The following is a 14,740-nucleotide window of genomic DNA, read 5'->3' as shown; positions in this document are numbered from 1 at the left end:
CGCAGTTTGTTGCGTATGGGGCTGCATAGCGCAGACCAGTCAGGGTGCCCATGCACTGATGGCTTATGGCCTCTTTCAGCAGGATAATGTGCCCTGCCACAAGCATAAATGCTTCAGGAATGGTTTGAGGAGCACAACAACGAGTTTGAGGTGTTGACTTGGCCTTCAAATTCCCCAGATCTTGATCCAATCGCGCATCTGTGGGATGTGCTGGACAAACAAGTCTGATCCATGGAGGCCCCACCTCACAACTTACAAGGAGTTAAAGGATCTGCTGCTAATATCTTGGTGCCAGATACCACAGTGCACCTTCAGAGGTCTAGTGGAGTCCATGCATCAACGGGTCAGGACTGTTTTGGCAGCAAAAGGGGGACCAACACAATATTAGGAAGGTGGTCATAATGTTATGCCTCATCGGTGTCATTCAATGTTGTACACCTATAAGTATTTCATTATCTATTGTATATGTATAACTTGTATAATGGAGTAAGAATTGGTTGTGCTGTTCTGTAAACATGCCTTGACCACTGGTTTATTTTTATTCTTCTTCACCACAGGAAGCATAGCCATCATTGTGCCTCTAGTCCTGCTGGTTATTTTGATTACAACAGTTGTGGTTGGAGTCTGCATCTGCAGAAGGCAGCAGAGGTAATAAAAAAACACAGTGTGTGGCTAAGAGGTCAGACACACTCTGGTCCAGTTTACTTTTTAGTATGCTTTAGTATGTGTGTAAGTGTGCTAAAACCAGCAACAAACACTGTGCAAGTTTATTTATTACCAGGGTTTATGAAGAAGTGTATTTCAAAAAGGATTATTTACCCAGATACACTGATCAGCCATAACATTAAAACCACCTCCTTGTTTCTACACTCACTGTCCATTATATCACCATATAGAAGCACTTTGTAGTTCTACAATTAATGACTGTAGTCCATTTGTTTCTCTACATACTGTTTTAGCCTGCTTTCACCCTGTTCTTCAATGGTCAGGACCCCCACAGGACCACTACAGAGCATTCCCATCATTCCCAGCACTGCAGTGACAATGACATGGTGGTGGTGTGTTAGTGTGTGTTGTGCTGGTATGATTGGATCAGACACAGCAGCGCTGCTGGAGTTTTTAAACACTATGTCCACTCACTGTCCACTCTATTGGACACTCCTACCTAGTTGGTACACCTTGTAGATGTCGGTCCACCTTGTAGATATCAGAGACGATCACTCATCTATTGCTACTGTTTGAGTTGGTCATCTTCTAGACCTTCATCAGTGGTCACAGGACGCTGCCCATGGGGCACTGTTGGCTGGATATATTTTTGGTTGGTGGACAATTCTCAGTCCAGCAGTGACAGTAAGGTGTTTAAAAACTCCATTAGCACTGCTGTGTCTTATCCACTCATACCAGCACAACACACACTAACACACCACCACCATGTCAGTGTCACTGCAGTGCTGAGAATGATCCACCACCCAAATAATACCTGCTTTGTAGTGGTCCTGGGAGAGTCCTGACCATTGAAGAACAGCATGAATGGAGGCTAACAAAGCATGCAGAGAAACAGATGGACTACAGTCAGTAATTGTAGAATTACAAAGTGCTTTTATATGGTAAGTGGAGCTGATAAAATGGACAGTGAGTGTAGAAACAAGGAGGTGGTTTTAATGTTATGGCTGATCTGTGTATATTATAATGCCAGCTGAATGATTTAGCCTACAGTATGTTGTTTGTGTTAATGAACATGAATAAAAGAATAAAACTAACCGTTGCTTTTTACCAATATTAAGGTTACTTTGGAAACACAATAGCAAATATTTGTATGAAATCCACCTATCTACCAAATAAATTGTGTTTTTAACGTAGCTACCATAAAGATAAATTGTGTATGCAGTTACTGAGTGTAATCCATCTGTTGCTCAATTTGCTTGTCACCTCCCACCCCCATACTAGATTTATCAATTAAAAGGGACTACCATGGTACCCCACTGACCAGATTTTATTTGGTATAAACTTTCTGGCCAGAGATTTAAAGGAGGGGTAGGCACCTTGGAGAGTTTAGTTTCAAAACATGCCACAATGGTACTCTACTGGGCCAGGTGTAGGTGCAAGGATGTTTAGAGTAAACTTAATTGCAGGATTTAAAGCCACAACAATGTATAATGAATAACTTAATACTTGATGGCTTAAAATATTAAAGTAACAAAGAAAACCATAATCATAAACCAAAACTGAAAGCAGAGAAATGACAGATAAAAGCAAGAATGAGAACATGATTGTCAGCTATATGCCAGCTGCTTGATCCACCAGCATTTGACAATCTTGTCAAAATGTTTTTTTTTTTTTAAAGAATAAAGATAGAGACCTCAGAAAAACCAGCAGCAGCTATAAAAGGAAATGCTGCCTCCTCAGCTGACACTGCTTCCATCCATCTTGGATTCTTTTTGTGGTTTCCTTCTGATGACAAAAGGCCCGGAGCCAGAATAGTGCCGCATCCCTGGCTAAGTTCTCTAGAAAAAAAAGATCAAGAATGCCGACATATGCACCGGCAGGAAAATGGGTCAGACTAAGTTTTAAGGGACTTCTTCAGCTGAAGTGAATAAATTCTTAATGTGGCTCAGAAGTTGTTGATTTAAGGAACCGGAGCTGCAGACAACTTTTTTTTGTTAGCCCCTCCATAGTGTCATGGCAGGTGGGCATGATGCTGTAATTCACGCCAGCATAATTTGTAGAGAACTGTTAAAGATAGACGTTCATTAAGTATTTTATAAACTACCATACAGATGAACTTCATGCATATATTTATTGACTTAAGGCTCATTTGCTCTGAATCCTTTTTATAACTATGTCATGCTTTTTGAGGTTAGTCTTTGGTCAGAGTAGATACTAAAGACAAATTAATAAATTAATGATCAGTTTGCAGAAAAACAAACAACTCTTGTATAAGCATATGTCTATTTTACATCTTGAAAGTATGTTTCTAATCTGCTCTACCCTAGGGACAAGCAGGTACAGCGGCAGCCCATGACCAATGGAGGCATGAATGTTGAGATAGGCAACCCCTCCTATAACATGTATGAGGTGGACCATGACAACCACGTGGATGCAGGAAGCTACCTTAAACCAAATTTCACGCTGGATCCACACAAGGTATGTGAACCTAAGGTGTATATAGAGTGTATATTTTTCTTACCAATCTATAAAAGATTGGGTCGTACCTCATGAGTGAAGTGTTAGGTTAAGCCCCACACCTGCAAGAATAAAAGGGATCCCAAGTGCAAGATATTTAACCAAGAAAAAAACAATATTGTGAATATAAGGCCACAACAATGGATAAAAAACAAAAACGGTGGACAAAATAACAGAAACCAAAGTAAAAATTAAAGACACAGCCTACGACTGACATAGTAGATAGAACAGGGATAGCACAGAACTGATAACTGGTTGTTACAATATTACACGCTGATCTGCGAGAAGAAAGATAGGAAACCCTCAGAACCATCCAAGACTGGCAATGCACAGATGGCAGCCCAATCCCACCAACTGGCGCAGCCAGGATTGACAGGTTGATCTACTCCAGAAACGGAACAGTACTCCGCCTTGGAGGCAATCCGCTCTCTCAGCAGCTCCTTTGTGAGACATAAAAACACAGCGACATCAGCAGGGTTTCCAGAAAGAAACAAGTCTGCTGGCATTGAACGTCAGTGGAAAACCGGTCTGAACTGAGCAGCACAATATCATAGCAGGTTTACCAACAGTGGAGCTGGCAATTCTGAGAGGACAAAACCGTGATATGTAAAAAAAGTTCATTTTGGAGAAACTGACACATCATCTGCACCTCTTTGCACCTGCATCAAAATGACAATGCAGATAGACATGACTCAAAGTTACACAATTACTATAAAAAGTCAAGACAATACAGCAGTGGTGTGCAACAAAAAGTTGCCCATTTCTGCTATCAGACCAATACTAAAGACTAAACCAACTGAAGATGTTAGAAATCTACCTGGAGGCAGATGTATGTTATTACTGACCACACACACACACAGTTAAGAGAAAGGTTCGAGTGGCCAGATAAAATAATCTTTAGGAATCACAATTGGGAAACTGTAGGCATTTGTTAGGTCTTGGGTTAGAACATCTCTCTACAATCACATGCCACCTAGAATCAAGTACAAGTTTGGGAGAGTTGTCAACAATCAGCAAACTCAAGTGCCTAAGTTTGCCAAATGTTACTGGAACATAGTGTAGTAAAGTACACCGACCAGGCATAACAGTATGACCACTGACAGGTGAAGTGAATAACACTGATTATCTCTTCATCATGGCACCTGTTAGTGGGTGGCATTTATTAGGCAGCAAGTGAACATTTTATCCTCAAAGCTGATGTGTTAGAAGCGGGAAAAATGGGCGTCACGTGGATGGCCGGGTGCATGTGTGTCGCTTACCTGGGGAACACATGGCACCAGAATGCACTGTGGGAAGAAGGCAAGCCGGCGGAGGCAGTGTGATGCTTTGGGCAATGTTCTGCTGGGAAACCTTGGGTCCTGCCATCCATGTGGATGTTACTTTGACACGTCCCACCTACCTAAGCATTGTTGCAGACCATGTACACCCTTTTGTAAAAACGTCATTCCCTGATGGCTGTGGCCTCTTTCAGCAGGATAATGCACCCTGCCACAAAGCAAAAATGGTTCAGGAATGGTTTGAGGAGCACAACAACGAGTTTGAGGTGTTGACTTGGCCTCCAAATTTCCCAGCTCTCAACTTAATCGAACATCTGTAGGATGTGCTGGACGAACAAGTCCGATCCATGGAGGCCCCACCTCACAACTTAAAGAGTTAAAGGATCTGCTGCTAACATCTTGGTGCCAGATACCACAGCACACCTTCAGGGGCACACCTTCAGGCTGTTTTAGCAACAAAAGAGGGACCAACACAATATTAGGAAATGGTTATAATGTTATGCCTGATCGGTATATATATTTTGCCAATATACAGAAGTACAGCCCAAATTCAAATCTTAGCTCTGTGTTTACACTAACAGCAAAGAACTGAGATCTGGTGATGTACAGCTGCAGTATAGTTTAACATTTAGCAAAGATGAGTGAAGCAATTTTGCCACTTCCACTGGGATTTTACCACTGGACGTACTTCCTTAATTAGTCCTATTTTAAAACATTAGCATTTAATTCCAATTAGGTTTTAGTTTCTGTGAAAGATAATTACCCATTTTATTACAGCAAGGCTTAATTAATAATAAAAATGAACCTGCTTACAAAAGAGCTTGATTAGTGTTTACTAAGGTTACTAATTACCATATGTTTAAATTTTTAAATAGCTTGTGAATACAACCTGCAACGGGCATAAACTAATCTAAGATGAACTAATGCAAAGTAAAAACCCGTGCCCTGGTCTGACCAGTCTATTTCATATTTGTTTTTGAGTACTGTGTGCTGTCATTACATTTCACAGAGAATTATGTACTTGTCTGAGCAAGACAACTTCAGTCCACAGTTTGCATGTTTATAACAGCATGGCTAAAAAGCACACATGCTAGGTCAAATTATTAAAGTAATTTAAAACATTCAACTCTCACAACTACAGCAATTGGTGGCCTCTGCTCCTAAAGCATTACAACATCTTATTACAAGTAAAATGTGATGGAACTGTGTCCCATGATTTGGAAGACATGGCAGGTATTATATTTAGCATATGAAAACCTTAATGCGGCCAGGTGGTGCAGCGGGATACTCCGCTATCACACCAGCGCAGAGATTTTGAACTCCTCGGGTTCAAAACTTGCCGTTGCCACCGGTCGGCTGGGCGCCATCTAGCGGGCATAATTGGCAGTGCCTGGAGCAGACATGATTCTGCTAGGGCGGTATGCCCGGACTATGTGGGTGGGGTCTTCAAATGCTGTGTAAGGACCCTGACTGGCAGAGTGCATAGGTAAATAAGGGTTCCACAAGGGTTCCACAACTGCAATCAGGGATCCTCCAGCAGCAGAAGACAAATTTACTACACTAAATTGGGAGAAAATGGGAGAAAATGCACAAATTAAAAACAAACAAAAAAAAACCCAATAATAATAATTTAGGATTTGGAATAAAACTGATTTACAAATTTCTTTGCTGAATGGAATAAATAGAATGCCTTTATTTGTCATATATACGTATACACATGTACAGTATTGAAATTTTTTTTCTGCATATCCCAGCTTGTTTTGAAATTTGGGGTCAGAGCACAGGGTCAGCCATTGTACGACACCACTGTCTCAAACCAGCAGCTACCAGTGCTGTTTCATTGAATTGAGGAAATAGGCATATTTTTAAAAAACTGCATTAGCATGGTAACAGACAGGTCTTCCAAACAACCTGGGATATATATACAGTGTATCACAAAAGTGAGTACACCCCTCACATTTCTGCAGATATTTAAGTATATCTTTTCATGGGACAACACTGACAAAATGACACTTTGACACAATGAAAAGTAGTCTGTGTGCAGCTTATATAACAGTGTAAATTTATTTTTCCCTCAAAATAACTCAATATACAGCCATTAATGTCTAAACCACCGGCAACAAAAGTGAGTACACCCCGTAGTGAAAGTTCCTGAAGTGTCAATATTTTGTGTGGCCACCATTATTTCCCAGAACTGCCTTAACTCTCCTGGGCATGGAGTTTACCAGAGCTTCACAGGTTGCCACTGGAATGCTTTTCCACTCCTCCATGACGACATCACGGAGCTGGCGGATATTCGAGACTTTGCGCTCCTCCACCTTCCGCTTGAGGATGCCCCAAAGATGTTCTATTGGGTTTAGGTCTGGAGACATGCTTGGCCAGTCCATCACCTTTACCCTCAGCCTCTTCAATAAAGCAGTGGTCGTCTTAGAGGTGTGTTTGGGGTCATTATCATGCTGGAACACTGCCCTGCGACCCAGTTTCCGGAGGGAGGGGATCATGCTCTGCTCAGTATTTCACAGTACATATTGGAGTTCATGTGTCCCTCAATGAAATGTAACTCCCCAACACCTGCTGCACTCATGCAGCCCCAGACCATGGCATTCCCACCACCATGCTTGACTGTAGGCATGACACACTTATCTTTGTACTCCTCACCTGATTGCCGCCACACATGCTTGAGACCATCTGAACCAAACAAATTAATCTTGGTCTCATCAGACCATAGGACATGGTTCCAGTAATCCATGTCCTTTGTTGACATGTCTTCAGCAAACTGTTTGCGGGCTTTTTTGTGTAGAGACTTCAGAAGAGGCTTCCTTCTGGGGTGACAGCCATGCAGACCAATTTGATGTAGTGTGCGGCGTATGGTCTGAGCACTGACAGGCTGACCCCTCACCTTTTCAATCTCTGCAGCAATGCTGACAGCACTCCTGCGCCTATCTTTCAAAGACAGCAGTTGGATGTGACGCTGAGCACGTGCACTCAGCTTCTTTGGACGACCAACGCGAGGTCTGTTCTGAGTGGACCCTGCTCTTTTAAAACGCTGGATGATCTTGGCCACTGTGCTGCAGCTCAGTTTCAGGGTTTTGGCCATCTTCATGTAGCCTTGGCCATCTTCATGTAGCGCAACAATTCGTCTTTTAAGATCCTCAGAGAGTTCTTTGCCATGAGGTGCCATGTTGGAAATTTCAGTGACCAGTATGAGAGAGTGTGAGAGCTGTACTACTAAATTGAACACACCTGCTCCCTATGCACACCTGAGACCTAGTAACACTAACAAATCACATGACATTTTGGAGGGAAAATGACAAGCAGTGCTCAATTTGGACATTTAGGGGTGTAGTCTCTTAGGGGTGTACTCACTTTTGTTGCCGGTGGTTTAGACATTAATGGCTGTATATTGAGTTATTTTGAGGGAAGAATAAATTTACACTATTATATAAGCTGCACACAGACTACTTTTCATTGTGTCAAAGTGTCATTTTGTCAGTGTTGTACCATGAAAAGATATACTTAAATATCTGCAGAAATGTGAGGGGTGTACTCACTTTTGTGATACACTGTATATACACAAATACAATAACAATAACATTACAACCACCTTCTTGTTTCTACACACATTGTCCATTGTTCTTCAATGGTCAGGACTCTTCCAGGACCACTACAGACTACGTATTATTTGGGTGGTGGGTCATTCTCAGCCCTGCAGTAACACTGACATGGTGGTGGTGTGTTAGTGTGTGTTGTACTGGTATGAGTGGATAAGACACAGCAGCGCTGACAAAGTTTTTAAACACCTCACTGTCACTGCTGGACTGAGAATAGTCCACCAACCAAAAATATCCAGCTAACAGCGCCCTGTGGGCAGTGTCCTGTGACCAGTGCTGAAGGTCTAGAAGATGACCAACTCAAACAGCAGCAATAGATGAGCGATCGTCTCTGACTTTACATCTACAAGGTGGAGCAACTAGGTAGGAGTGTCTAATAGAGTAAACAGTAAGTGGACACTGTGTTTAAAAACTCCAGCAGCGCTGCTGTGTCTGATCCACTCGTACCAGCACAACACACACTAACACACCACCACCATGTCATTGTCAGTGCAGTGCTGAGAATGATCCACCACCCAAATAATACCTGTTCTGTAGTGGTCCTGTGGGGGTCCTGACCATTGATAGACCGTTTGCAATTAGCTTTATGGAATTAAAAGGTTTTAATGCTTTACATAAGCTGCATTTTTTGAACACATTTCAAGCCCAAGTGTGTGTGTTGCAGGGGTGGTGTGTAAAATCGAGTGACCCTCACACTCTGAAAATACACTCTATACCTAAAGAAGTTATACCTGGACAGGTGAAATTCTTTGACCGTTTTTGGTGTGAACATTGCATGAAGGACAGTCATCATGTGATCATCAGTGTTTGTGCATGTCATGCCATGTCATGTGGATTGTGCTGGTCTGATTATCCATGTACCTTCTTTGCCTATAATTTATAACAATATCTAGAAGTAGAAGTGTTCTTGATGTATATGAAGTATTATACAGTATGTGGCCAGATGAATGAGGACACTCATTGAATTAATAAATCCATCTATTATACAGCTATAATTTCTGAATATAATCGCTGGCAGTAGAATGGGTTATACTGAAGACTTTTGACACAGCGCTATTACACTGTCAATGCCAAGTCTGTAAGACAATTGTCTACCTGCCTAGAGATTTAATGGGGGTTATTGTAAAGTAGAGACACTAACATCCATCCATCCATCTATCTATTCATCCTCTATCTATTCATCATCTATCTACAACTATATAGCCAAAATATTCACTCACCCATTTAAATCATTAAATTCAGGTGTTCCAATCACTTCCATGGCCACAGGTGTATAAAACCAAGCACCTAGGCATGCAGACTGCTTCTACAAACATTAGTGAAAGAATGGGTCGCTCTCAGGAGCTCAGTGAATTCCAGCGTGGTACCGTGATAGGATGCCACCTGTGCAACAAGTTAAGACATAAATTTCCTCACTACTAAATATTCCACAGTCGACTGTCAGTGGTATTATAACAAAGCGGAAGCAATTGGGAATGACAGCAACTCAGCCACGAAGTGGTAGACCATGTAAAATGACAGAGCATTTGACACTGAGGCACATAATGTGTAGAGGTCATCAACTTTCAGACCAGAGTCAAATGCTACAGACCTCCAAACTTCATGTGGCCTTCAGATTATAAGGCTTAGAGAGCTTCATGGAATGGGTTTCCATGGCCGAGCAGCTGCATCCAAGCCTTACATCACCAAGCGCAATGCAAAGCGTCAGATGCAGTGATGTAAAGCACGCCGCCACTGGACCCTAGAGCAGTGGAGACATGTTCTCTGGAGGGACGAATCACGCTTCTCCGTCTGGCAATCTGATGGACGAGTCTGGGTTTGGTGGTTGCCAGGAGAACGGTACTTGTCTGACTGCATTGTGGCAAGTGTAAAGTTTGGTGGAGCGGGGATTTTGGTGTGGGGTTGTTTTTCAGGAGTTGGGCTCGGCCCCTTAGTTCCAGTGAAATGAACTCTTAATGCTTCAGCATACCAAGAGATATACCAAGATTGGATAATTTCATGCTCCCAACTTTGTGGGAACAGTTTGGGGATGGCCCCTTCCTGTTCCAAAGCACAAAGCAAGGTCCATAAAGACATGAATGAGCGAGTTTGGTGTGGAAGAACTTGACTGGCCTGCACAGAGTCCTGACCTCAACCCGATAGAACACCTTCTTTATATCAATCCATCCATCCATCTGTCCATCTATCTATCTTTACACTGACAAGCCATAACATTAAAACCGCCTCTTTGTAGTTCAACAATTACTGACTGTAGTCCATCTGTTTCTCTACATAAATTTTTAGCCTGCTTTCACCCTGTTCTTCAATGGTCAGGACCACCACAAAGCATGTATTATTTAGGTGGTGGATCATTCTCAGCACTGCAGTGACACTGACATGGTGGTGGTGTGTTAGTGTGTGTTGTGCTGGTATGAGTGGATCAGACACAGCAGTGCTGCTGGAGTTTTTAAATACGATGTCCATTCACTGTCCACTCTATTAGACACCCCTACCTAGTTGGTCCACTTTGTAGATGTAAAGCCAGAGACGATCGCTCATCTATTGCTGCTGTTTGAGTTGGTCATCTTCTAGACCAGGGGTGCACAACTTCTTTTTACCAAGGGCCGATTTCACATAAACACCTAAACCAGAGGGCCACACATTTCATTTTTACAGACCTGTCCACATGAATGTGTAATACAGTTAGGGCTGGGTGATATTGAAAAAAAAAAATGCGATTATTTTCAAATGTATTATTGATTCTCGATTGCGATTGCAATTTTTTTTTTTTTTTTTGTATAATGCAATTGAAATTTTTTTATTTAAAAGACTACAGAAATGCAAAAATAGTAACAGCACCACCTAATTATCCTTTCAAGGAACTCTTTATAACTTTATAACATTAACAATAATTAACAATAATTAACAATAATTTGAACAAAATAGAAATCTTAATTAGCTATATCCTTTATATAAAAAACTCACAAACAACTCACTTTAAATAATGTGCAGCATAAGAAAAGTGCAAAACCACAAACAGTTCTTTACAGGTTTTTTAAAAGGAACACAAGCCTGTTTACTGTTTCCACCATATAAGTGAGTCTGTATCAGTATCCACACTGGGGGGACATCGAATAAGCACTCAGCTCAGCTTTGATTTTGTCCTCTTGTGATTGGGGGGTGGATGGAGGGGGCACATTGCACGTCTAACCATATGGACTACAATTCCCATGCTCCCCCGGACTGCCACGTGAATATCACATGTCCCCGGTCAGCCAATCCTGATCGCGCTCACCGTCTCCGGAGTTTTGATTCAGTTCAGCTGTGTTCGGTTCCATGAATCTTATTTAAACTCTTCTGTTTTAGTCTCGTTGTGAAGTTTTGCTGATTGTGTTTGTGTCCTTATTTCAGAATCTAACCGTTACCGTGTATGATCCTTGTTGTCTTCCGTTTCCTGCCTGTCTGTTTATCCTCTGGTTTTGGACTCTGCAGGGTTTTGTACACTGTTTTTGCCCTTTTGATATTAAACTTTCCCTGATTTATATTCCGCGAGCGTCTGGTCAGTTTCTGCCTCATGACATGTTGGTATTTTAATTAAAATATAAAGTATGTAAACAATTGCGATTGTCACATTCTAACATCATGTGAAAACGTTCATTCGTATTAATCGTGAAAATCGCCCAGCCCTAAATACAGTTACATAAAATCAGGTACTTACAAGAAATGTGTTGGTCAGTGGGAGATACTGCAGCGTCTTTCTGACACCAACTGATCAATGTGGTCGCAAGCACAGCAGACATGAGAAAATACCTGTATGTCCATTCAGGGTTAAATTTCATATGCTCGAGATCCACTTCTCTTTTTTTACTCGTACTTGGTTTGGACAAACACATGGTACAGCTGAAGTAACTTGTATTTACATAATTAAATTTTCAGTCGCAAGTTCATGGAATTACCCGGTGAATTTAAAGTGACAGCATCATTTACTTAAAAATGCATCAGCACTTCATTTGGCGGGCCGGATCGAGAGTTTTGCCGGGCCGGATCTGGCCCGCGGGCCGTATGTTGTGCACCCCTGTTCTAGACCTTCAACAGTGGTCACAGGACGCTGCCCACGGGACGCTGTTGGCTGAATATTTTTGGTTGGTGGACTATTCTCAGGCCAGCAGTGACAGTGAGATGTTTAAAAAACTCCAGCAGCATTGCTGTGTCTGAGCCACTCGTACCAGCACAACACACACTAACACACCACCCCCATGTCAGTGTCACTGCAGTGCTGAGAATGATCCACCACCCAAATAATACCTGCTCTGTAGTGGTCCTGTGAGAGTCCTGACCATTGAAGAATGACAATGTGTGTAGAAACAAGGAGGTGGTTTTAATGTTATGGCTGATCGGTGTAAATCTATCTAAACTGATGCTTTTTTTTTATGTTGGGTGTCCACATAATTTTGGCCATGTAATGTATTTCAGTATAATAATCATCCAAAATTCAGATGTGTGTACTTCTTAAATGTACAATTTCCACATAAAATCAAATTAATGTAAAAATGATTCTATCTCTCCTCTACAGCCTATGAACTACTCAAACCCAGTGTATGCCAAGATATACATCGATGATCAGAACTGTCGGAAACCAGTCATCAGCATTGATGAACGAAGAGAGCTTCTCCCAAAGAAACTAGAGGGGACAATTCGGGAAACTGCCGCATAGCCTGACATTACACTTTGTACTGTTTTTTTACGCCAGTGTACAAAATGTATAAAAACTGAAAAAACAGATTTTTCTATTTCTTATCAGGTCCTGCTAATGTACTTACGTTTGCTTTTTTTTTTGCTTTTTTTTTTGGACAGCAGCATTACCTCTCCACATCTGAGCTATGGACTTTGAACTTAATAGTTTTTCTTTTTTTATATATGTATTATTCATTAGGATATTTGAACATAGATTGCACAATATATAAAGCTGCTGGTTGCAAATAACCCATCCATAACAAGAAAACGGCAGTAGCAAACATTTTCCAGAAATGTATTTTTGCTTTATTGTGTAGTTATACTCACTGATTGTGGCATAATCATTTTGTTTTATGGTACTGTAAATACTTTCAGTTTTATTATGTTTTAATGATCATCTTGTTTATTCTTAATTCTTGGTTACAGCATTTACTTGAAACCCTTTGTGTGTGTGTATGTACATGTTTTCTGTTTGTTTGTCTCTATAGAGGGCTACAGATAACATTACATTAAGATTTAATTCATAATTCATCTCATTGTGTTTTTGGTTATACACTGTGTGCTCATAATAACAAACTGCCCAGTCATATTTGTCACTTTTCATTGAAGTGATTTGCCTTTTATCACTTAAAATAATGCTGCAAATAGGAATCACTGTCTCCTCATACAGTTCAACAACACAATATGCTGGAGGGGCCCAATACCTAATGAACAATTTGTGAAAATTCATCATTATCTTCGTCTGACAATTTGCATTTTACGAGGTAATTCAGCACAGTGGAATAGCAATCCATCTGCTGAATTTCATCCTCTATTAAAAGTTGTGTCTAACACGTTAAGGACACTTCCAGTCATTTATCTTGTTTAAAGTCTGGCTTATGAAAATGCAAGCGAAAAGACGCCCAAAACTAGCAGACTGATTATTATTGATCAACTTCAGTGGCAGTAGAATTAGGTATCTGATGGCTGACTCATCATACAGGCTGTGATAGAGGAGTTAATCTTACTTTAGCGCTTTGTTGAGAGTGTTATGTATGGAGATACATTGTCTGTTACTTCGAGAGAAATGTGAATAAGACAGGATTTTATAATTTTGTATTTGGTTTATATGTTGTTTGGCTGCTTGTATTTTGGGAAAATGTATTAAATGTAAGTACTTTTTATATAAAAACAAATCAGTATGAAATAAAAGCATTTATTTCCATTTTGCATCTTTTAAAAAGTGGGTTGTGTTTAAACTGCATTTTAGTACAGTTGTAATACTGTTTGTATTACTGATAAATAGGGCCCTACTAAATTCACAGAAAAATGTGCTTAATTTCACGGACCTCGTTTTTTAAAAATCACAGATTTCAGGGATTTTTAAACTTAAGTGCCACATTTCACGGCAGTTATTAAATAACACCCATAACTGAATGATAGAATAAATGGAAGCTACAATACACAGCACAGCCTACCTTAATGTATATGTAACCCCCCTCTGGTTCCACAGAATCAGTTGGGAGTTTTCCAAACTCAGTTTTGTCTAACCGATTACTAATGTAACCGAGCATCTTTAGAGTTTGATGAGATTGGGAGTTTGAAAGAGTATAGAAGCACACTTTTTTATTGACTATGGAATCCCAATGGGAGAAATGCACTCGATACGTAAACACATACATCAAACATTGGGTCTGTCTGAAAACCTAGTGATCTCTCTACATAGACAGCATATTATGTCATCCTACGCGCTCCCGAGAAGAAGGCTGTCCGAATTTTTTCGATGCCTTAACATGCTCCCTACTAAGGTGCCTTTATTCTAAGTGATAAACTGACTGAATATCAAGGGAGTGTCCGATGCTTCATTAGCAGTGAAGACATTACAGTAGACCCTTGAGTTACGAACGGTTTACCATATGAACATTTTTGGTTACGAACGATCTTTTTCAACTTAACGTATGACCAAATTTCGGATTA

General features: G+C 40.8%; 1 protein-coding gene across 1 annotated transcript in view; it reads left to right on the top strand.

The window, feature by feature from the left end:
* Positions 1-12,857, top strand: part of lrp1bb (low density lipoprotein receptor-related protein 1Bb) — a 488,452-nt gene extending 475,595 nt beyond the window's left edge. The window contains exons 89-91 of the mRNA XM_063005338.1: positions 558-648; positions 2,994-3,144; positions 12,624-12,857. Coding sequence (XP_062861408.1) covers positions 558-648; positions 2,994-3,144; positions 12,624-12,764 — 383 coding nt within the window. The 3' untranslated portion in view covers positions 12,765-12,857. The remainder of the gene's footprint in view (positions 1-557; positions 649-2,993; positions 3,145-12,623) is intronic.
* The last annotated feature ends 1,883 nt before the right edge of the window (positions 12,858-14,740 follow it).

This window comes from Trichomycterus rosablanca, chromosome 12 (assembly GCF_030014385.1).
Source record: "Trichomycterus rosablanca isolate fTriRos1 chromosome 12, fTriRos1.hap1, whole genome shotgun sequence".
NCBI lineage: Eukaryota > Metazoa > Chordata > Actinopteri > Siluriformes > Trichomycteridae > Trichomycterus > Trichomycterus rosablanca.
Note: the sequence above shows the minus strand (reverse complement) of the source record. Positions and strands in the feature narration are given on the sequence as shown.